This window comes from Perca fluviatilis, chromosome 11 (assembly GCF_010015445.1).
Source record: "Perca fluviatilis chromosome 11, GENO_Pfluv_1.0, whole genome shotgun sequence".
Classification (NCBI taxonomy): domain Eukaryota; kingdom Metazoa; phylum Chordata; class Actinopteri; order Perciformes; family Percidae; genus Perca; species Perca fluviatilis.
In genome coordinates this window covers 15,000,675-15,026,251 of record NC_053122.1, presented here as the reverse complement: position 1 = coordinate 15,026,251, position 25,577 = coordinate 15,000,675, and the positions used below count along the sequence as shown (strand labels likewise).

The 25,577-nt window shown below is 39.4% G+C and overlaps 2 protein-coding genes and 1 pseudogene across 2 annotated transcripts; all 3 read right to left on the bottom strand.

The window, feature by feature from the left end:
• Positions 1-43: 43 nt before the first annotated feature.
• On the bottom strand, positions 44-12,509 carry ro60 (Ro60, Y RNA binding protein). The gene is made up of 10 exons (XM_039816193.1): positions 12,465-12,509; positions 11,598-11,666; positions 10,348-10,939; positions 9,610-9,830; positions 8,810-8,956; positions 8,575-8,712; positions 8,351-8,467; positions 4,201-4,300; positions 3,827-3,990; positions 44-1,907 (listed from the first exon to the last, which is right to left on the bottom strand). The coding sequence occupies exons 1-10, from the start codon at positions 12,507-12,509 to the stop codon at positions 1,755-1,757; spliced, it is 1,746 nt and encodes a 581-aa protein (XP_039672127.1). The 3' UTR covers positions 44-1,754.
• Positions 12,510-13,315: 806 nt separating this feature from the next.
• LOC120567939 lies at positions 13,316-14,404 on the bottom strand (annotated as a pseudogene).
• An 8,815-nt stretch (positions 14,405-23,219) lies between these two features.
• Positions 23,220-24,988, bottom strand: LOC120567612 (regulator of G-protein signaling 21-like). Its single transcript, XM_039814524.1, has 5 exons — positions 24,810-24,988; positions 24,651-24,710; positions 24,495-24,556; positions 24,235-24,401; positions 23,220-24,127 (listed from the first exon to the last, which is right to left on the bottom strand). Exons 1-5 carry the CDS (start codon positions 24,878-24,880, stop codon positions 23,942-23,944), a joined length of 546 nt encoding a protein of 181 aa, XP_039670458.1. The 5' UTR covers positions 24,881-24,988; the 3' UTR covers positions 23,220-23,941.
• Between the last annotated feature and the right edge of the window lie 589 nt (positions 24,989-25,577).

Below are 25,577 nucleotides of genomic sequence, written 5' to 3'. Positions count from 1 at the left end.
GGTACACAAGCTCCATCTAGTGGTACACAGATGGAATCTCTGATATCGTTTAAAAACATTTTTATTAATATATTTAAAAACATAATACCATAGAAATACTATAACATTTCCAATAATAATTTGCACTATTTAGAATGCAAATTAGAACTGGCCTGGGAACGCCTCGGGATCCCCCAGTCGGAGCTGGTTAATGTTGCTCGGGAAAGGGAAGTTTGGGGTCCCCTGCTGGAGCTGCTCCCCCCGCGACCCGACACCGGATAAGCGGACGAAGATGGATGGAATTTGCACTATTTAGAATGTATTATTGTACATATTACTTAGCTTATTAATTATAAATATTACTTCTTTTTAGTGCAAATTATTATTGGAAATGTTGTAGTATTTCTATGCTCGATGGTGTTTTTTGCCCCCAACTGCTCCTTCCAGGCAGCGCTGCGACCGGCTGCCTTCAAGGCACCTAACCCTAACCTTAACCCTGACCATAACCAGTGCCTCCCAACAGTGCCTTGGGGGCAAAAAACACGATAAACGTCTTTATTTCACCGTGGGTCGGAGAGAAACGTATTTTCAATTGCTCTGTAGGTCCGGCACAGTTGACTTGATAATAATACTTAAATATAAAAAAAAATAAGTGTTTGTTTAATTGTAATATTTTTACTTACTGCCGCTACTTAAGCAGCGGCAGTGAAGTCTCCACAGTGCCTGCTAGTAGCAAAAGATGCAAAACAGTAAGAAAATATGACCCGAGTCGCCTCAAATTTGGATTCAGTTGAAGCGGTACAGAGGAAGTACAGTGTGGTTGTGGCTGTCAACAATAAATATTGTAGGGTAAGCGTATGCTACTCTATTTTAATGTGGGCCATGATGGTGGTACTTAGAGAGCCTAATATTTTCTGAAGTGGTACGCAGTGTAAAACATTTGAGAACCATTGCTTTAAAGAATAAATTGGACAAGAGCAGTACAGAAAATTCTGTTTTGAAAGAAAATTTGTCTTAAGGGAAAACCAATGTTAATATAACTACAAATTGTACCTAGACTAAAGGCAAGAGTTGTGAAAATTGAATTCTAGACATGTATATTACTTAAAAAAAAAAAAAAGTCAATAGAATAGGTTTCAACTTGTAGTGCTTTAGTTTTCAACTCCTCTCTTTTACAGTATACCGGTAATTATTTATAATGATGCTACATAATACGGAGGGACAGGCTTTCAAATTTAAAATGCCTCTACCATCATATCAAACCTGCTCAAATCATACCATACATACATACATACTAGAAACAACAGTGAATCGCCTTAAAATAAACCTACAGTTGCACTAAGCCTCAAACATTCTGACTCTTACACTGTTCCTCTTATTTAATCTACCAACATCTAGCTATAAGTGAGTGGAATTTATTGTTCAATGGGTTAGTGTCTCACCAAGAACCATCAAAGCACTTAACATACAGAGTGCTGTTTGCACTTACACTCTTGACAGTATATGCAATGACATATCATATCTTATCAATTCCTTTTCAAATTTCTGAAAAAAAATATATGCACATAAAATTTGCTGAGTGTTGTCCAGCCCGCTGGACAATTTGTCTATTAACTTGTAAGCGACAAAACATAAAAAGAGAATTAGGAATTGTAATTGCCAACATCTTTTGGATTTTTAGGGCACTCTACATGCTAAGTGAGCCAAGTTGGTACACTTTGTGCCTTCCTTTTTGTGCTCCAACAACACGATTTAGAGACAACCCCAATTCTTTATCAGATCAGATCCTGGGCCAGGTCACGAATGACGGTCAAAGCTCCAAGGTCGAAGCCACAAATGCTCAGTAAACGCCTGTCTTCTGTGTCTGCAATGGCATGTCCAATGGAAGTCAGCCCACACATCACCAATTTGGAATTGGCTCCGGATTTCTGTTGAGAAAATACACATGAACTTTTTATTTTTATCGTTTTGGTTTTTGGTCTCAAAATGTTACTTTCTTTTTTGTGTTAAAGACATTGTTATTAAAAGGGCGCAAATGACAGTTTAATTCAGTAAGTGTTAAACAACTACAGAAAATTGCCCGTCTCCTAGCGCTCAACTTTCTAACAACACAATTTTATGAAATAGTAGTAGATAGTCAGACTTGTGAACATTTTTAATCTCCTAGTATTTTTTATATTATTGTTGTTATTAACGCTGACCTGCTGCTAACATATTTGATGTTTTGATATCTTGCCCGTTATCAAATTTAGCTCGTCCTGCATTTCTTGGGTATGTATTAATAATTAATTTGTATTTTAACTATTTTACCTTCTTATTAAAGTGATGGTTCGGAGTAATTTCACCCTAGGGTCCTTTGCACCATGACCTCGAGCCAAACACCCCCCCAGAAGCTTTTTTCACCTGGGTCGAACATTGGGAGAGTTAGCGTAGAGTAGCGTTAGCCGCTGAATAGCTTAGCGCAGAGGCTAATGGATCCGAAGTGTCTCTTAACATTACCCCACTAATAATGCCGAAGATACCAAAGGTCTACACTAGTATATATAGGTTATGCACTCATAAAACGATGGATTGTAAAGTTTGTAAGTACACCAGAAGGTTATGTAAATAACACTTGCCTGCTGGCTTCTGCTCTCTGCTGTTGTTGTTGCTGCTGTAAGACGAGTGCTTAGGGCCGTCTACAAATTACAACACCAAAAAGAGCAAAAATATTTTTTAATTTAACTTATTTTTTAAAGTAAGTGCTGTAGTATAACTAGCAGGAGACAAGTAATAATTGAGGTAAGTTTGGAGACATTACCTTATTTAATCATTAAATTAATAAATATTTTTGTTGCATCTCTTTTCGGTGTTGTAATTTGTAGATGTCCCTAAGCACTCTTACTGACCGGTAGTAGCAGCAGCAGCAGCAGCAGAGAGCAGAAGCCAGCAGGCAAGTGTTATTTACATAAACTTCTGGTGTACTTACAAATTTTACAATCCATCGTTTTATGAGTGCATAACCTATTTGTACTACTGTAGATGTTTGGTATCATTTCGGGCATTATTAGTGGGTAATTTAAGAGACACTCGGATCCATTAGTCCTCGGCGCAACTAGCGCTTAACGGCTCCCAATGTTCGAACCCAGGTGAAAAAGCTTTTCTGGGGTGTTTTGGCTTCGAGATCGTGCAAAGTGAATTATAACTAACATTAATCTATATTAAAGCATCCACAACTTTGATGTAGCCTATTTCATCTTTTCATTATTGCTTGTTAGTGCTTTGCATGGTTGAACGGTGCTAGAAGATGGCTTAGGTCTATGTTGATTGGCTGTGTTCTGATGCTTGCATGGCTTCTTATACTGAATGTGCATACGGTTTGATGTGTAGCTATGCTAATGTTTTGCTGCTTCCTGTAGCTCTGCATGGCTAACTGAGAAAGCTATTGTTTTAGTGGTCTGTATGATGTCTTGTTGACTTCTGTCTGTATAGTTTAACCTGTACTAATGTCTTGCTGCTTCCTGCTGCTCTGGTCTAAAATCATCTGTCCAAAGGACTACAGTTGAAAACTAACCGGCTAGCTAACACTGGCACATTTACAGAAATGTTGATTAATGTGTGTTGTCCTTTATAAATAATAAGAATAAGAAATAAACTGTACTATTCAAATGTCATGTCATTCTGGAAATTGATCAGCATTAATATAAATGTGAAAAGGAACCTCATCCCATTTGTCTTATTAAGTCTGCACCCATCAAATTGCAAATTAATTTTACCTGGTGTTTATGTAAGCCTGTTTTCTAAAACAATCTTTATCCCAGAGGACATTAAATCCACTCCCCAAGCAGACATGTATGAATAAATGTACTTGTCTGTGCTTCTTCAGAGACTCCACTGGGCTGGCAGTGAACGTCCACAATGGGTTGTTGGTCAGAATGATGAACACATCTACAGCTTTCCCATTCTCTGTGGCCCATGTGATGGGAAGGGTGCAGTCTGTGCTGCCACCTGGTATCTGGAACATACAGTATGGTGGAAAGGTCAGAAACAGAACTCCAGATCAAGATATATTCAGTGAAGTCAATATGAACACAATGCTTGTTTGCTATTGGAGTGACCAATATACGTATGTTGGTAAACAGAATGTAGTGTAAAATAAAAGTTGGTTTGTAATGAATGCGAGGTGGTTGTAACATTGTTTTTAATTTCTATCGTGATATAGCGTTAATTTTTTTTTTTTTTTTGTTTGTGTGAGATTCATGTCAGCAGAGACAGAGCATGGAACCAAAGCTCCTTCAGAGTAGGCCAGCACATGTGTGTCTGCCTCTGTCCTTGCAAAAATCTGTGCCAGCCAAAAGAAAAGCAGGACATCCCAATTACCAAAACTCTCTCAGACATATACGACACACACAATGCTACAAAACAAAATAACTAGACATGCTAAAAGTACTCTCACATTTTACATTTGGCACATCTCTCAGCTAATAACTCCCGGAGGGCCTGTGAGCTAAGATAATCATACTGTGGAAAGAATTTTGTAGGAATCCATAGTATGTGTCAGCAGACCAATTCCTTGACCTAGGCTTCCCTAAAAGATGGGACGGCCTGAGCCCTGATTACAGTCACAGCTGTTCCAACTGGGACAACAGTGTTTCCTCTAGAAATTTTTTTCAGCAGCGGGGGAATGTGGTGTTGAACATCAAAAAGTAACATTACCTGTCAACGGGCTTATCTGCTAAAGTAAGCTACTGACCGTTACCTTGAAACCATCCAGCAAATAGACGGTACCGTAGGGTGCCGTTACCTGAAACCGGTGATTTTACGTCACCGCTCATTTTACACACAGTCTAACGCTGTGTAAAATGAGCGGAGACGTTGAATCAAATCAAAACAAAATGCTGAGTGAACATTACTACATTTTTCATGTTGGTTTTGAGCGGTATGCACCCCCACTAACCTGGAAAACGGTTTTAAAACAGTAACATTAATACAGCGTGTCGGAGGAATACAGCGTCTCCTGCAGCGGGGAGTCAGAGGCAGAGGGACCGTTGTTTCGGTTTAACTGTTTTTTGAATTAACTGGTGATAGATGCAGATGTGGTGTGGGCGTGGCCTTTCAGGACCCATTCCCGACTAACCAGGAAATAAACTATTTTTCATTAATTTGTCAGTGTCTTGTGAAACTTGACGATAGAAACGAGTTGCTGAGCATTAATTCTGGTCCCGACAGACATTCATGCAAACACTAGCCGTTGTCACTGCGAAATATCATCCGTTGTCTGGCGACTGTGCACCGAATCTTACGCAGCAAGCCACGGAGACACCCAGATCGACTTGTGAATTTACATTAGTAAACATTTCACCATTAACAACACTGTATCTAAAATTTAAGCAAACTGGGATATGATATGTTGTAGAAAAAATATGTCTTAAGTAAGTAATTAGCTGGGAAAGTTTCATGTTAATCTGTTATTTATTTTTACCCTATCACATAATGTCATGCAAAATGTGTGGGAATTTGTAATCTTTAAAGGCTCAGAAAACTCAACTGCAGTAGCACTTACACATACATGTCCGTTTAAGGATTATCCACACAAATACGACACATACTGTATGAACGAAAAAATAAAACGAAAAAACGCTGGGATCTAGCTGGGATTCGAACCTTGGATGTCATGGACAAAAAAACTGACGGAGTAACTTACACATCATCTATACCACTACACTACACACTGCTGAAATGATGTTGTGATTTATATCTATATATTGGACTCTTAGTCTAAATTAACACAGGTTAACATATGAGAGAAATATACGCCCATGTTAACTGGTGATATCACAATTTAACATGGGCAAATGCAAACCTAGAAACTGTAAAGTAGGTTCATATTTGCCTCACATACCGAAAACTAACTGATGTACAACACACTGCAGGACCCCACTTAACACTTTATTCCGTTTTGGGGGTAAAAATGAAACACGTCAGTCATGACTGACGTGTTTCATTTTTGCGTCAACTAGTTGTGTTTTTATGTCTGTGTCGACCCAGAATCGCGCTTTTTGTCTTATGGTAGCCTATACACTATTGTTATGACCATATGGCCTTTGTTAAGTGCTGATCCTCGTTTTCTCTCTCGCGACTTAGTGTTATCTTAGTCTCGGTTAAGTTATGAAGTGAGTTGCAGCAAAAGTCTAGTGATTTGATGTGAAGAACATATGAAGCTTTTTTTTCTCAGAGTTTGACTTTTATTTATCCCACACATAATTTGTTGGCCTACTTTGACAACACAAAATGGTCATGGTATATGATTACAAATCTAGGCTACTCGAGAGAGTTTGATATCATTCAGATTCCTAATATGGGTCATATGAAATTAAACACAACTATAATCACTTGACTTGCGGCCCAGGTTGAAGAGACTGTGCTGATATAGACCTACACATTAATAACAATGATAAATGATCACGTTTGCGCATGACTGACGTGTTTCATTTTTACCCCCAAAACGGAATAAAGTGTTAATGAGTACAGGCATAATGGATATTAAAAAATGTGGTTGTGAAGAGGCTGTAGCTTAACATAACACATCTACGTAGCCATATCTGTCGGGTCCAAAACTACTGTCCCAGCAACCCGTTCATACCGTAATGTTTTCAAATGAATGTGAAAAAGAGGCGAATTCATCCGAATTGTTTACTGCAGCGGTGCAGCCCTGCCTGCAACACATATCACCAGTTAATTCAAAAACCAGTTAAACCGGAACACCGTCACCTAGGGCTGAAACGATTCCTCGAATAACTCGAATAATTTGTTACAAAAAATCCTCGACGCAAAATGACTTGCCTCGAAGCTTCGTTAAATCAATGTTACCAACGTTGTATGCTGACGGACGGTGTTTCCGCACGGATCATTATTACTGTCGCACACCAGACGCTGCTCAGTCTGCTGCTGGCGACACATGCTAGAGCGTAAATAGCGAGGGGCTAAGAGAAGAGACAGGCTGGAGAAAACTACAGAAAGTGTCCAAAGTTTCGAATTAGTTCAAACGTAATTAAAACGAAAACTCTGTACAGTATGTCTACTGCAAAATCGAACTAGCTTACCACAATAATAGCACAACGTCAGTGCTTCAGCATCTCAAGAGAAAACATTGAGTCTAACTTAATCCTCTATTCCACGAAGCGGACCCGACAAAAGTAAATAACAGAATCGTATGGACGATGAAACTACACCAAACACAACAACTACCAAAAACAAAAGACATGAAAATAGGTAGTGGTGACCACAATTTGATCTAAAGAGCTGACGCGTTGACTATCCCTTCGGAAAAACAGCTGATTGTTGCGCCTCTCTCTCTCTCTCTCTCTCTCTCTCTCGAGAAACAGCTGATCAATGATCTACTAGTATAAGTGTAACAGAGCTGTTTAGCATTGTAATCAAATATATAAATGAAAATAGGTTTAGTATAACTAATATTTTACATATAGGCCTATATACAGATCAGTCTCAGGTTGAAACTGAAAGTTAAGTTGTACAACTTAATGTAATGTTTATGTATGTTTAATGTATGCCTTAGTTTGAGGTTGATATTATTTGAAAAAAATAAAATGTCTTTAAAAAGACAATGTAATATGGCACTTGAATGCACTTAATGTTTAGTTTTTTGAGATACGATATTGTAAGCAATAAAAATTTAGCTTTTTCCGAAAATTTAACCAAACTATTTTTTATTATTGCTCTTCAATAAAACAAAAGTATATATTTTTTTAATCCAATTACTCAATTAATCGATGGAATAATCGGTAGAATACTCGATTACTAAAATAATCGATAGCTGCAGCGTTCGCTAACATTAGCTTCTTGTCTCATCTGGGGTCTGATAAACCGTAAATTCATCAAATTCAGTGTGCACAATGCTATTTTCCAATAAACTGTAGCTGTCATATTTCACGGGACCCGCGTGAGTGCGGATTTCATGTCGCGGCTTTCGACACCGTTTGTCACTTTGCAAAAGATTGAGTGACAAGTAGTACTCGCCCTGTTGTTTATTTGGTTGCCATGACTTCGCGAGTGATGACGTCCTGTCACTGTTCCAGTAGCTCACCCTAAAGGGGAGAGAGAGCGGATGACAGTTTGCTTGAGTTCAGTAGAGCAGACGGCTCTGCAGAGTCATGTAATTATGATTTTATGACTTTTCATAAACAGCTGAAGGAGCGGTGGTGCACCCTACATGTACATAGTGGAAGCCCTGTTGTGCGTCTGCCCTATTTCTGATACCGTGGCGGCAGAAATTTTGCCGTGGCGGGCCGCTGTGGCAAAATCAACATAGAGGAAACAATGGACAACAATTGCCCACACACTGTGTAGATATCTAGCCCTAGTATTGTCTTACCATGGTAATAGCTGCAGCGGCGACAGCAGTGCTGATTGACGTCCCTGGGACAATGCTGCTTAGTGATGTGCTCACGTCTACTGCCACTACAAAGCGTTTACCCACAGGCTCCACATTCTGGGGACAGAATCGCAACAGTACGAGAGGTTAAGAGTTAGCGGATGCTATTGTTTGTGGTCTTCTCTGAAGGTCTTTGAGAAGCTTAGAAAATAAAAAGAACCTACCATAAAACTCTTATAAAAGGCAGAGTCCATTGCTTTGAGGATGCTGCTGACTGGTTCCCATTTTGTTTTACCCTGATAGCCTTGGCCTCTTTTGTAGTTTTCAGAAAACAAAAGTATGTTGAAAGGGTGGATCTTTGCCTGTTGATTTCAAGACAGACATAAATAGTTGGACATTTGACTCGTGTTTAATAAAAAATACTACTGTAAATCAATTAGCCAGTCCTATGGGTCCTACCTTCGTCAGGGCCGTCTCGCTCTGGATTCTGTCACACACGGCTTGTGTTTCTGAACTTCCTGGTTCAAGAATTTGTTTTGATGTCATCTTACCCAAGATCTTAAGCACTGATTGGAGAGGCATTTCCTTTAACAAAGCTCTCCATACCTCCAGAAAAAATCATGGGCGTATATTATCAGTTGATGAGAACAAAAAATATTTCCAAATGACAAATGCCCTGACAATGCAATGCTGTTTTTCAGCTGATTCTGAAGTGTTTGAAGTCAGAGATTAACACCAGCACGAACCACCCACCACTCACTAGGGTTGGGTACCGAAACCCGGTTCCACTATGGAACCGGGTTTCGGTACCTACGCAACCGATAGTACTCGGACCGGATTAAAATGCAAATTTCGGTTCCACTTAATGTGTCGACTGAAATATTTTCCCTCTGTCGCTATGAAACAGATAAAATAAAAAGGTAAAAATATCACACTTTCTCTGTAGTCTACGGTTAGCTAGCTTAATTGACTTAATTATTTTGTTGTTACTTGTTAATAGTGTAACTGTTATTTATTGTTAAATTATTGTAGTTGTGTGTTAGGTGACTTAGGTTTACTTATTATATATTTAAGTACTTTAAAACGTTAATATATTGTTACATTTAAATCATTTTCAATTTTATTTTTTTTTTTTATATAAAGAGCCTTTCTTTGATATCATTTTTCAAGAATCGGTTTAGGAATCAGTATCGTTTTAGAAGTACCGGTTCGACATCGGAATTGTAAAAATCCAAACGGTAACCAACCCTACCACTCACCTGCTTGGACTTCAGATGGTCTGTCAGCAGCTGTTCCCTCTCCAGTTTGTGTTCCTCTATTAAATTGATGACCTCTGTTTCATCACAACTGTGCTTGACCTTCTCCACCACTTCAAGATACGAAAGCACTTTGACAACCTCTTCTGAGTTCTCTTTGTCAGAGTAAGCAAGCTGGACTTCTTTCCATCCTTTTGTTACATATTTGCAGATCAAGGCAATTGCTGAAAACACAAATGACCATTACAGTCTTACTCAAGTGGTCTTTCTTCATCTTAGTCATGAGATAAGGTAAAAACGTATATGATACAGATTGTTAGTTAGGACAGGTTTACAAATGTACGGGGTCAGGAAAGATATAACATAAATCTTACAACACAAATCAAGATCATGCTTTGGTGCTGGTATTTACATTTACATTTAGTCATTCATTTAACTTGGACATTTGTGAGCCAGTAGCATGTAGTGTCTTCTGTCCTTGTTGTTAAGTGTCTATGTTACCACTGTTTCTCTTTTCTATTGGAGTTTTTCTGTTTATCATGACTTTTAAGGCATTTTCCCTCCTCTCATCATTACATGATTTTGTAGCATTTACAACACTCTGTGAAATCACCAATGATGACCGTAAGATCTTTATTAAAGCTCACACATACTGCTTATTGGTATTCAGCTTAGCAAACTTTCTACATTTTAGTTGTGTTGCCTGTAAATAGCCGGAAGTATGGGTCTGTGTTAACTCACCTTCATTAGCTGGTTTAGTGTGTGAGAGCCTAAGCAGGTCCTGGTGTGACCATCCCTCTCTCTGTTTACATTTGGTCACAGCCGCAGCCAGACTCATGGCATCTTGCTCATTGTACCAGTCAGACACTGCTCTCCTCAGGGCACGTCCCCAAATACCACACTTCATCCGCTCTTTCAGTTCCTTCTTGTTATTTATGAAAGAAAACAGGTGGGCAGGGTCCTGACAAACTTCCTTCAGGGCTTTAAATGCTGCCTGTCTGGTCTTTAGCTCCGAGTGCTGGGAGCACAAAGCCAAGGCAAAAAACGAGGGGCCGAGTCGGACAGCTCTCCCATCCTGAGTGAACCTTTTTATCTCCTCCACCACCTCGGCACCTCGGCTCTCCTGCAGCAGTGACAGCAGAGCTCCGGCGTTCTCCATGCTGACATGCCCCTCCTCTCTTGCAGTGTACAAGTCTCCCTCCGAGCCATAGCAGAGGAAGCGGCACAGTCTGGCCTTGTCACTGACCTCCCAGGGACAGCCATCACCAGTTGAGTTCAGGGTGTGGTTGCTCTGAGTACTTCCCAAAGGCTCCATTGTAACACTACAGAAAGCCTGAAACAGAAAGTGGAGAAAGGGAATTCTTCTACCAACTTTTATTTTAATTGGCCACAGTGACTGGCTGATACTTAATGTGAGAACCCTTTTAACTTTACCACACTTCAGATCAAACTGACACAGATCAAAATAATCAGTGGACTACATGTACCAACCACAGATCAGATTTAAGAGAATGATGCCAGAGTAAATTTCCATTCATGATACGTGTGTGAAGACGAAAGCAGCCCTGCAACTTCGCAACCTCAGTAAACTGTAGAGAGCTGTAGAGATCAATAGCCAACCAGAGAGACTCAATTAATACAAGATAACGTTAACTTCGCTAGCAACACTACTCATTGCCTCAATGCACAGAAATGACAGAAATAACTTAAAGCCGATTAGAAGACATGATACACATCAGACAGATACAAGCCACACTGAGCCGTTAATAGAGGATGCTAGAAAACCCTGCTAACTAGCTAGCCTGTCAACATAAGCTAACGTTAGCAGTTCCCTGAAGAGGAGGGCAGTCTGGGCAATGCGAAGTTAGTTAATGTAACCCAAATAGCTTAGCCCTTAAAAATGTTACATATACATGGTAAATATATATCTAACGTTAGCTAGTTACGCAGCAAAAGTACCCAACCTACTCCTACGCTTCTCAGCTACTAACGTTAATGTTAGCATCCCGGTCCCCTCTAACCACAGATATCAACTCCCACAGCTTTTTCCCAACGGAAAGCTAGGCGAAGCTTGATGCAGCTCGCCTGGGCAGCTGGTTAACGTTACATAGGTACGAAAACCTGAACTAACAACTGTGTAGTATTATTCACTGCAAATATATGATGTTTGCTAATAAACCTATCGGTCTACAAATTCATGATATGTAGCTACATGAACTTACCACAAAATATGTGCGGAGTGGTAAAGTTTTTTTTTTGATTTAGCAAGATGCAAAGAGGCCTCCCCTCTGACCGACAAGTGAGTAATCGGGGGCGGTACCGCGATGGAAGCTGGGATACCGAGTACCAACACACACACACACACACACACACACACACACACACACACACACACACACACACACACACACACACACACACACACACACACACACACACACACACTATTTGGTACCTTGGAACTTCCTCTTTGAACTCCTATCTCAATCTCCTCTTGATGCTGCCAGTTTTTGAACCACTATTTCTATAATCAAATTAGAAACGACCCAGGTAGGCTATGGGACATGGAAGGAGGCACAAGTTGAAATTAAAGAAAAGAAAACATATTCACAAACCATACTGTTTTCCTATTCTCTTTACAAGATATTGCTGTTTAATGGCAGAGTGACTGAAGGCTTTTAGACACCTTAACTCTGGAGCTTATTTTAGATGTGATTTCAAAAAAACTGAAATATAAATCACAAATTATTATTTTTTCTCATTATTGCAGACAACCTGTATAACCTACGTTTCTGCAAATATTGAGACCAAAGCTCAAACTTATTATGTAGCCTACATATGTAAGTTTTCCCAGTCACCACTGGGTGGCAGTAGCACACCAACTGCAAGGACACAGGATGCATTGTTACTGTAAGACACCATTGAAGTTAGTCTTTTTGTTCAGTTCATGAATTTTGCAAAGTTGTATGACTTTACCACAAAATGGAACCAAAATAGAAATGCCTCATGATGACCACCTGGCAAAACCATTCAAATTTCAAGAGCAAAATCACAAAATGCATGAGTCCTGCAGCCGTGTGCATTTCACTTGTATGAAAACATAAATATTAAGGTACATTGTCGGTCACAGACAGATGCACCACAGAGTTAAAAACCACAGTTTAAAGGAATATGCCACCATTTGTTGAGATAGGGCTTATCACCCTCTACCCTGGCTGTAGATAGGTGGGCCAACGCATTTTTTGTCTCAGTGCAAGTAATTAAGTCTTTTTTTTGTCTTTTGTCTGCTCACTTTTACTCACAACATGCTAACCGGCAACATAGGATTCCATTCACTACGCTAAACTAACTAGCGGCATTGCTGCCAGTGTTGCACCGGACTAAAACAATGCATGCACAAAAAATGCGTTGGCCCACCTATCTAGAGCTAGGGGAGGCCGTGATAAGCCCTATTTCAACAAACGGTGGCGTATCCCTTTAACCTTTGGTGATGTCCAGTGTTCACTGTGCAACAGATGGCACTGCCTGCATGGTGTTATGTCCATTGCACTGGCACAGCGTTCAGGCTTGTCAGACAGTTATGTTGACATTTTGAGGAAAGGGGAAGTGCCTGCTCAGTGTCTGTGCAACCCTTTACACCACCAACATGATATGACGTCAGTCCTTGTGCACGAGATAGACCTCACACTGCAAACTGATTGGTTTTGAACTATGGTTTTGAATCATGCAGCATTAGATATCCAGTGCTTCGTATCTTCAAGGCCTTTCTGTCTTTCCTGAGGCCTCTTTGCTTAGAAGCTGCATCAAACAGGACTTTGCATTGCTCAAATTGAATTAAGCATGGGAAGGAGTCATTCTCCAACACACTGTAGATTTTCCTCTGTGCCACAACAAAATATGGTGGACTTGGTTGCTGGAGACTCTGGCTGATGAGCTCTCTTGTGTAGAAATCTAAGTTTACCTGCAAAGATATGTAAAAAAAAACAGCTACAATAACTGAACATGCTGTTTGAATGTAAACATTTACTGTGCAGCCACCTGCATCATTACTTCGGTCGGAAAGTAACTATTTAAAATGTTGGTGGCTGTGGTTGATGTACAGTAAATGATACAGGTCAGTGTCTTTTTTTAGGACTTTAACTTGAACCGTTTTCTAGAAAATTGCACTTCTTGTCATTGTGCAAAAACACATTGAATACTCATGTGTAAACTAAATTATGTTTTTGTTATGCTATGTTTATATTTGGGTTTGAGCACATTGGGCTGCACATTCAGTTCTCCCCTTTTTATTTGGTCACCTCATAGAGTTGTTGTTACCTGTGTGAGAGACTTAGCCCCGATGAACTCTAAATGTTTGCTCCTCTCTGTGTTAGCCACTCTGGACTGTCAGAGGTTTTAAACTCTTGACAGGCAAGCTAGAAGTCCAGATTTTCCTCACAAAACTCTGATTTCAGAAAGTCCTGGAATGCTATTTGTCCACATTTTACACAAGGGAACATAACTTAATTAGAAAGAAAACAGAAACCAACCGTGATATTAGTTTTATGTTGCTTGAAAGTGGATGAAAATTACATTTCTGGGAAAGAAGTGTCTCAAGAGATTCTCCCAATAAGCTTGTTTCATTTGTTTCCTGTCTGCAGAAGGAGGAAGAGGAAGGTTTTTGTGATGTGTTCACGTTTGAAAGAAAACATTAGACAGCACAATATTAGTACGCAGTATGATTCAATTAAAAAAAACACCTGTTGATTTTCCTCCATTGTAATGAACTCTGGATTAAGTTATTCTGGAATTCCATGTGTTATGTCTACAAGAGAGGACAACAGTATCAAGAAAGTCTGACTGTCCCAGGTCCATAAAACAAAGAGAGTTCAAAATAAGCTTCATTGCAAATGAGACATATTGTACTTACATTCTCTTTTTGTCCTGGAGGTCCAGAGATGTCTTAGAGAGCCCATTTATTGTTGAATTTGAATTGCACTCCTCTGTGAATGATAATTTGACATTATCTCTCAGCATGCATGATGCCACTGAATCCTCAGAAGATTTTTCCTTAGATTCCAGTTAGATTTTCAACCTCACAGCTTCTCCACTGGATCCTGACTGTCTCTTCTCACTGATGAGGGTCAAAGCCAGAGTGGAATCTGACTGTGATGTCAAGACACGTTTCACCCTAAACTACAGGTGTCAGCGTCTTGCTAGCTTTAACCTCTGTTGACATACAGCGGGATTGTCATGTAATCAGAAGATGCCACAATAAAAGTGTGTTAAAGCTTGTGCTCTATCTTAATATTTATTTATAGAAGACAACTTTGCTGTGTATCGCAACCCACATCACAGTTAAATGCATTATATAGTCTCTACATTAATTAGCCCGTCATTCAAGTCAGTGCTATTCTTACAGGTCAAGTGGTCAAGTTTGTTTATCTTTTTATATGCAGTTCCTTCTGTGTGTCTTACTTTCACAGCTTCTGGATTACCTCCTCTCCACAATCATTGTTTCTTCATATTTTGACTTTATTTTAATTTTAACTTCTTTAAAATGCTGTTATACTTCCTGCGCCCTTGCTCGAACCACACCTATCTTCAAACTTGGCCTTCATTTTGATCTCAACTACACAACTGTAAAGTTTAATGACTGCATCTTTTATGGTTGTGACAAAAGCTAGTCGCAGACAGATAGACGGAAGGACGGACAGACAGACAGACAGACAGACAGACATATAAACACCTGGCAAAGCGCTCAAATCCTCTTCTGTGGTAGTTCCCGCTACAGTAGGTGTCTCCCAGACCACATTAGTGCATGATGTCACACACACACACACACACACACACACACACACACACACACACACACACACACACACACACACACACACACACACACACACACACACACACACACACACACACTGTGCTTTGCAGTAAATGTTCACATGAGCTGTTGACCGAAAGATGTCATGTGAATGAGATACTGCAAAGACCACACAAAACAAACAAAAAAATGGAGTAGAGGAGATACAATGCACTATTTGAGGCTGACATGGACATTGGACGTTGTACTTGCATAATAACAATAAAGTTCTTAAATCTCGATCTTGCCACTGACACAAGGACTTGATAAGCATGAATTAGCATGTGGTTTGCAGGACGGGACAGGAGGAAGAGAAAAGAGAAAACCTGCAGCTTCATACATACATCCAAAAGTTAGCTGTAACATTTTTATAACCTACATGCTGTACTTTGAATGGGAGAAAAATAAATCAGCTGAATGGAATTATGTAGTGCAGAATAAAGTTGCTAACCCCATGTGCTGTGAGAGCATGTCTTTTGCAGTGTGCCTGCTCCAACACAGAGAAATCATGCACACAGTGGACCCTCATTTATATATACTAGTTACAATCAAGTTTCATCTTGTAGATTATCAACAGTTGCAGGTATAGCAGATCAGTAACAACCAGTCATATCCAATCAGCAACTCATGACCTAATTGTTGAGGTTGCAATGGTATGATTTAGGGGTGGTACGGTTCACAAAACCCACGGTTCGGTTTGTATCACGGTTTTTCTTGTTATTTTTTCTTTTAATCTTTAACACTCCAGAATATACTTCAGCATATGATATATAGCTAAAATTAGCATATTGAATGCATGTTGCACAATACATGCACACAGTGGCAGTTCTATATATTGTTTTATTTCATCATAGGTAACGTGAAATCCAAAATGTTCCCACACACCAGACTATAAACGACATTTATCTCCCACTTCAAATTTCTGCATGTGACGTGACCTGCAGCAGCAGCACCCCACTCCACTTGAGGAGCGGTCGGCTCGGTGTCTCTCAAAATCTGACGAAAATCTTTTAAACTGACCTTTGTCGATCTGAAATGAAGACAGATTCAGCAACTGCATGGCCTGTTTCTTGCTTAAAATGTTTTCAGAAACACGTTTCGGTGAACTATTTTAGTACAATATGAGATCGTATTCTGAACAAGGGGGTAAGCTTCGCTTCAGAACGCGTAGCTCCTATGGCGCCATTTTGATGCTACAAAGCGATCACCTCCCGTTAGCATCCCATTGACTGCCATTCATTTTGACGTCACTTTGACAGCGAATAACTTTACATCTGAAGCGTTTAAAGACTCTATTTGTCCATTGTTTATTTCTAAAGAAACACGACAATATATAAAAGTGCTTCTAATAGCCTTCACTGGTCTCCGTCCAGAGCAACGGGGTCTGTTGGTCCATTATATACTTTCTATGATTCTGAACGAGCCGCCATTAAAGTCTGTTTTGAAATTCGGGAGCAGCAAGACCCATGTGACGCGATCGTCCAATCAGCTGCCATGTGTTGCGTTCGTCAAACTCATCCCGCTCATCATTTTCAGTACGTGTTTTAACATAGGTGTCAAAAGTGGGCACTATGGCAGTAAGTGGTTAGTGCACATTAACAGTGTACTGATGAACCGTGCTGCACACACACGCTCCGAACCGAGACTAGCGAACCGAGCGGTTCGGATGTTTTTTCATGAACCGTACCACCCCTAGTATGATTATATATACCATGTGAAATATGGCTAGTATAGGCCTACTCACTTTCAGTAAATAGTACAGTTCCAATCATTTTTGACTTGCGACCCTACGTCCCTGTTTGTATTTCTACCAGTTGCAACCAAAGATTGATTTTTGTCCTTGTTTTATATGCATCATTTTAGAGGCTTGAAAACAAACACATGCCAGTAATTTATAAGAAGAAATTAATTTTGTTTACAAACAACTTCATATCATCTCATCATATTTATGACATATTATCTCAAGATTATAAGAAATTCTCTCATAATTCTCTTCTCAATCATGAGTCATAACAATCACGAAAAAAATGTAATAATATATTTAAAAAATTGACGGCCGTTACATTCAAGCCATTGCAAATTAGTTGCTACAGAGCTAATTACTGTAAGAAAGATCACTTCCACACAACTGTCTCTGTATTTCTCAGTATTGCTATGTTCTGAAGATTGTGTCGTCTGGTGACTTTCCCGTGCAGAAGCTCAAGTGAAGATAATTACAGCACCTCTTCTGAAGAGTCCATCATGTTTTTTAATCCTCCGTTTCCTCCTTGGCTACAAGCAACTGCATGGAGGAGGGGTGGGGGCACGTGCGTGATCACGTAAGGCTTATACCATGTGGACATGCCTACAGTTTTGTTGTCATTACTTACAATTCCTCATGGTGGGCGCCCAGATAGCTCAGTTGGTAGCGCGGGCACCCATATATAGAGGTTTACTCTTCGACGCAGTGGGCCTGGGTTCGACTCCGACCTGCGGCCCTTTGCTGCATGTCATTCCCCCTCCCTCTCCCCTTTCATGTCTTCAGCTGTCCTGTCAAATAAAGGCCTAAAAATTCCCAAAAAATTATCTTAAAAAAAATACCACACATTACAGTTTTAAGGTCAGTGCTGAGGAAGTAGTGTAAACACAGACAAAACAGAGAAGCAAATCAGAATATCTAAGTCTGCTATTGTGTGAGTAATAAACCATTACTTACATTAAATCAGCCGATTGAAGGCCGCAAAGCAAATACAGAAGTGCCGTTCACCCTGTTTGGTGTTGGTTTAAGCTTTTATAGCCTGCCTTACTCTCACGAATTATTCAGTACATTTTGTTGTTCTAAATTAATAAGTTATGTAACCCCTCTATACTGTAGATATAAATATTATTACTAGATTTGCATTATAGGCTTTGACCATTGTCACTGAGGTTTGCTTTTGATCAAGTTAGTTTTACATAATACAGCTCTGGCAGCCAAAACCAAGGTTGAAAATAGTTTTACAGCCTTTCATTTGCAATTCACACCAGGGCAGCTAGGCTCGGTGGTTAACGGGTGGATGTATCATTGAGTTTAACATGTTAAAATGAATGTTAACATGCATGGTCAAGTATGTTTTTAGCCTGTTTCTGGGCTTCTCTCACAGTCTGAACACCTATAGATCATGCAGACTTGAGACTCTTTGTGTGTCCTGGTTGTTTCCTTGTCTTCCAATTGATGCATGCTGGGATAGATTGGATAGCTTTATATCCTAATTCTAACCCTGAATTTTACAATTAATCCAATCAAAAATACCTGTAATTACTCATCAACTCATTTTTAGCATGTAATGGTAAATATATCTGATATATTTAATGTTTTGGCAAAACCTGTGCTCACAGATGAGGTTAACTGACCTCTGGTAAGCTTAACACTTAACACACTTGAGTATTCTGTTTGTAGTCTGCCCAGCTTTCAGCTTTCAGAAAATGAAAACATGTAAATGCACTTCTGTTTTTTAGTCATGTTAGTAGCGTGGCTCTAGGGATGTCTATGTTGGTCATGACGTTCCACTCCCACTCTTTTCAGCCAGATGTCCGTTACCTTCCATTTTGTTTGAGTTGGAATTTTAATCTCCGGTCGATTTATTTATAAGGACTAAAGCTAACTGCTCCTCAGATCTCTGCAGGGTAAATTGAGACAGCTAGCTAGATTATCTGTCCAATCTGAGTTTTCAACAACTTTTACACGTACACACACATGTTCCACCAAAACAAGTTCCTTCCCGAGGCTATTATGCAGCGGCACTGCGTCTTTTCCCGGTGCTTAGCGCGACCCATGGCAATTGTGATTGGTTTAAAGAAATGCCAACAAACCAGAGCACGTTTTTCTCCCATCCCGAAATGCTGTGTGGACTAACCAGACTGTATTGGTGGACTGACTAATATTGGTCAGTCCACCACTTTGGTCCAGACTGAAATATCTCAACAGGTACTGGATGGATTGCCATGAAATTAAATTCATGGTCCCCAGAGGATAAATCTCCTAACTTTTCCTTTAGCACCACAAGCAGGTTGACATTTAATGCTTTTAATTAAATATTTTGACAGCTATTGCATGGGTTGTATTGAAATTTGGTACAGACATTCTTTTCCCCTGTGGGATGAATATAATAACTTGTATTAAATCCTTAATGTTTCATCTAGCACTACATTAAGGTCAAAATGTTGATTTGTCTAATAGTTTGGTTTACGATCAAATACCTACAAAACTAATGACTTTCTCATTAGTTTCAGCTCTACTTTGTGTTTAGTGCTAATCAGCAAATGTTAGCTTAAAATCACGTTTAACTGAGAACATAGTAAACATTATATCTATAGGTAACTTGAAGGGGGATGAGGGGCAAATGCTATCCTCCCTTGTTAGCAAAATTACCACGAGAAACCACCTTGCAGAGGGGTCACACCAGCAGTTAATCGGGCCACGGGCGTAAAGTGGAGGTGCCCCTTCCCTACTTCCTACCGCCCTATTTCTACCGCCCTTTCTCTTACCACATCCGTTTTTAAACTTCATTTTGATCTCAACCACACACCTGCAAAGTTTTGTGCCAGACAGACAAACAGAAACATAAACACCTAGCAAAGTACTCAAATCCTTATCTGTGGTAGTTCCCGCTACAGTAGTTTAACTTAGTTAAATTATCAAATTGCCTACTGATTATATTTGCTAAATGTCAGCATGTAAGCATTGTCATTTTGACAATACAGTCTTCTATTTGTATAATTTTTACATTCACGAGAGCAAAGGATATAAACGATCACGTGAATCACGCTCATAATTCTGCAGAAGCGGTGAGCACATAGCCTATGACGGAATACGTTTTTCAACTTTGTCTGTCAAGGGAGAAAGTCTAATGCAACCACTGATAGGGTTAGTATATCACCTTTGCCTAAAAAGTGACCTTTTCTAAAATACGGCTGGTTTTGTGGTGTTGGCAATTCTAATATGATGCCTGCAGTGTGCAATAGAAGCATCAAATGAGGCGCGTCAATTATTGCTTTCAGTGCATTGTGCCTTCATCAGCTCGAGAAATACCAGGTGTGGCGTGTGAGCGTGTGAACTGGTTGAAATGCGTGTGTCTCAGGCACCTTTCATTACATGTAAACTCCAAGTGCTTTACATTAAAAACAGCATACACATTAAAACAAAGCATGAATAGAAATATGAATGCAATAAACATAACAGGATCATCCAATATTTGTGGATCCAACTGTTCTGTTGTTTGTTCCTTCAGATACATTTAGTAAACAAAGTATACCCAATGTCTTAAAATGCTTAAATTGATTCTGTTTTAATTTTTATGATGATTTTTTGGGTTATACCACTGGTGGAAATTTTTTAACCTCATGTTTGACTGAAGCAGATTTTTATCTGGCTGAAAATTTCCACATTGGAAAATTTTCACCTGAAACAAAGCCTCCTTCTTTTTTTTTAACTGGTTGAGCAACATCGCACAGTAATTCAGTGACCTACAGCCCATGTGGTTCCAAAAGGATGACTTCTGTCTCATGACTTAAGGGCTCAATGACTGAGTGACATATATAGTGGATAGTGGATATCATCAAAGTTTTACATAGTATTTTATAGATACAGTGTGAACATCCTGCCTCTCAAATGTGACCTAATTTTTGGTCTTTTATAGCTTCTCATGGTCATATGACCAATCTATCGTAGGATCATCCCATTACTAATAAACAGAGCATTGCAAAAAAGGAAATGATGATTAGTCAGGCAGTGGTCGATCTGTATCAGTTTAACACCTCAGCTGCATTTGAATGAAAAAAAAAACAGCTAATGACCTATATAGGAAACAAAATGGATGTTCTCATCCTGCTGAAAGCCCTTTTGGCAAAACATGAAATAACTGACAAATTGATGTCTATTACTCTCTAAAAGAACAAAAGCCTTTCAGAGGTATTATTACTTGTACGTTCACCTGCCTCAGGACGCACATGTGAGATTAAAAGAGGATGTGGTTGAGCAGTTGGGTCTGAACACTTCTCCCTAATTTTTGTAACCTTCAACAGAGTGATACTTGGTAGGTTCCCACTCCTAAACTTCCTTTGTGGTGATTATGTTGTTTCACTTTTAAAACTTCCTGCTTTTAAGAACAATTTATGAGGGTGATGTGTCATTGCTATACTTATAAAATGAAAGACTGAATAAGATCACTAATTACAACCAAGTGTGAATTTCAAATCAATAGGGTTTCGGGTTGAGATGAGATCACCAATTACAACAAAGTGTGAATTTCAACTGGTTGACATGAGATCACTAATCAAAATCTAATTACAAAAGTGTGAATTTCAACCAAAAGGGTTTTTGCGAGTACTTTTTCCACGCCAAGATGGGTGGCAAGCAGAGTAAACCACACGTCCCAGGGGGACCAATAGTGGATATGATGACGGAAAAGGAAAGGGGAAAGGGGAAAAAAAGAGAGTAAAAGTAATCTCGTATTTTATCTGTTTTTATATGTTTAACTGTTTTGAACTGCTCTTTAATGTTTCATTTCTTATACTGCACTGTAACTTTTATTTAGTTTTATCGTTTTTATGTAAAGCACTTTGAATTGCCTTGTTGCCTCAATGTGCTATATGAATAAAGCTGCCTTGCCTTGCCTTGAATGGTTAAACAAAGGCTGAATGAATTGTAGAATGTGCTTGAAACCAAAAGCATCAAAGGCCAATGACACATCTGTTGTAGATGCTGCGTAGGTGGGAGCCTTAAGCAACAGCCTTTCTCACTGCGGTCCTAGTTGTTAACCCTTTAAACCTCACTGATCCACATTACAATCTTATGCTGTGCAGCCAGACACAGTTTAAACCCACATAACTTTATTTTAGATGCTAGTGGTAACCTCAAAGTACCCAAAGCCCCAATTGTGTGAGACAGAATTTGGGGGAAATCTGCAAGAATTAATGTACAAGACATCTTAAACATTTAAATTAACTGGACTAGTGTTTCACTCATTGTAAAAAACTTTTTTTGTAGTTTTGATGAGGAGCAGAGACAAGCTGATAACAAAATAGTGTCAGACAATATTTTTGGGAAATATGCTTATTCTTGCTGAGAGTTTGATGAGAAAATTGATACCACTCTCAACACTAAATATGGGTGGTGTGGCCAATGCGGCCATTTGTTTTGGTCTGAGATGCTAGTGTTTCAGTGCGTCCACTAGTGGTTCTGAATGTCTTATATAGAACCTTTAAACAAATGAGATTTAACGTGTTAATTTTTGAGCATTAAAGATGCTGGTAGGTGGAATTATTAACCTTTGGACAGAGTCAAGCTAGCTACCATCATCTTTATGCTAAACTAAGCTAAACAGCTATAGCTTCATATTGACGGTAAAGACATGAAAGTGGTATCAAACTTCTAATCTAACTCAGGCAAATAAGCATATTTCCCAAAATATCAAACTATTCCCAAGTTTGGAATCTATAAACATAACGAGGACACAGTTTCAGACACTTGAAGCTCTGTACACTGTTTAGTATTGCAGAGAGCATGAGGAATGATTCTGATATCTGTGCTGCAAACAGGCAGTAAATATTCTGACTATGAGTAAATATATGAATGAAAAATTTATGAATGAATTGGTGACTTCACGGCTTCTTAAGGTGATGTTTATCTAAAATGGGAATATGACCTGGTTTCTGTTTATCTGATAACAGATTTTAGTCATTGTGGCACTGTACGTCTAAAATAATTTGTTGTAAGCAGATTCCAAAGCAAATATATAGTTTTTATTATGTACAATTCTACCTTAATATTTACATTTTCACAAACTGTGGAAAACAACAAAACACATAGCTTATTAAAAATTATTATAATTGTAACATATGAGTTATGTCAGTGTGATAGCACTGACGTCAGAATGTAAAAGGTTTGTATGCATCACACTGTGCATAAAATTACACATCTAGATAGCATCTATTGCTTTTGTGAGACAACAATGAACTTAAGATGGTGTGCAAATGTAGATACCCGCTCATGCACTTGCATCTTGGGTGGAGGGTGTTGCATGTACCACATACACTTCCTGGCGCCTCACACAGAAAGTCCCTAGCATTTTCAATACATAATTGTCGCATCTCTGGGAAATTTTTTGCTTTACAGTGGCTATCACAGCATTTGCTAATGTACAACTGTAGCCATTTTTGGCCTCAACCCATCCTTTTCCATTATACCAGCTGTTTGTAAACAAACTCTCTTCAGCTTTTTTAGGACAGAGCTGACTTCTCTTCACTAAAACTGTCATATGTGGCTGTGGCCAACTCCAAAGCATGTCTTCTCCAACTCAGAAGGAAGGCATGAATGTGTTGAAAATAGGTGCTTAAAGAATCCCCACCAGTGCTCCCAGGACAAGCAAACACATACACCACAGCTTCTCTCAGGTAGTCCAGCATTGGGCTCTGCTTCACAGTGCAGGTTCTAAAAAAACGCAATCTCTCAGGTATCTGTTTTATTTACATCTTCGCCGATTCTGACGTAGAGTCCAGTAGAGCCAGATAGATGTCAGACCTGAGGAATCGTGGGTAAGAGTCCCTCTCCATTAGCCCGTAGACGATCCTCCGGGCATCATCAAAACACTCTGTGGTGGTCGTCTTCATGTTCCGCCTGATCAGCTCTCTGGTCTTGTGATCAATGTTGATCTGGAAGCAACGAAAAAATAATGCAGATGGTAAAAAAAGTAGTAGCAGGGGTGATATTGCAAAAAGAACTGTAGATCTGTCTGCATTATAAACACCGCTGTTCTTACCTCTCTCGGAGCCTCAGCTTGAATGTAGCGTTTAAAGATCTTTTTGGCCCTGGAGGACATCCTGAAGGAAGACTTGATCTTCTTAAAGTCCTCACAGACCAGCCAAAATTCAATGTTTTCATCACTAAACTCTGACTTCAAGAAGGCATGGAATATCTTTATGCCATCTAAACAGATATGAAAAATGAGCAGTTAGCCAGCGTTGAGGAAGAATACTGACAATGAAATTTGACTATGGGACTACGTATTGATTAACTTACATTTGGATGATAGAAGTCTCTCTAGTGAATGGGACCACTGGGACATCTCCTCGAAACAAAGCCTGCAAAACAGGAGTGCACTGTCACTCACATGTGCAACAAATATGCCAACAGTTTAGATGTTTATTTTCCAATGGAAAGGTTTTCTTTACTTACCCCTCAGTGTTCTCGACTTGAGATGATCTACACTGCAGCCGAGACTTCAGGTTTCCTCTTCTGGTCAACCCAAACACAAACCAACAATGGTTATTTTACTAACGTGGTCTTAATACTAAAAAGGTTGATCATCAGCATCAGTTATGATAAAATATTTACCTCTTCTTGTTATTAGTGTCCATGGTGAGTTGCTGCTGCTCCCTTGGTGGTGATGCGACTAGACTCGGCATGGCAACAATGCTTTGTACGGGGGTGACGTACGTTGGGCTGCTCTTTGAGAGTTGTGAGATCTGCGACTGCCACTGTGTCTGTTTGATGAATTTGCTCAGCGTCAACTTATATATCTACAGCACATGTCTGAAATGAGGTTGGTTAGTAGCGTCACAACATCATGCTGAACTAACCACAGAAAAAGAGGAAGTTGGGTATGACGTTAACCTGCGCAAGCTGCAAATACAGTCTGTGTACTGTACTTAGACCTGTAGACTTGTTTGTTTTAAAGTCTGAGGATGCAAATGGGGCAGTGGAAAATTCATCAGCAGATAGGCAAATGCTTTAGTATCTGTTCCAGACCAGTCTGCCTCGAGAACCAATGTTGAACCACTGTTTCATGTTTTGGAAACAATCTTCCCTTTACAAATGAAAAGGTGAACTCATAACATGAGCAATAAAATGCTTACTTGCTTAATACAATACACTGAGGGGATTTTGCTGCTACAGCCTTACTCTGCAAAAGCAAAACCTGTATGAGCACTAGCTTTTGGTTGCTAAATAGCAAACTAGCCAAAAGCAATAGGTCAACATTTTCTATTTTGGGAAATACGCTTATTTGCTTTCTTGCCAAAAGTTAGTTGAGAAGGTAGATGTCACTCTCATGTCTGTAAAGCTACAGCTAGCATCCGCTTAGCTTAGCATAAATACTGGAGG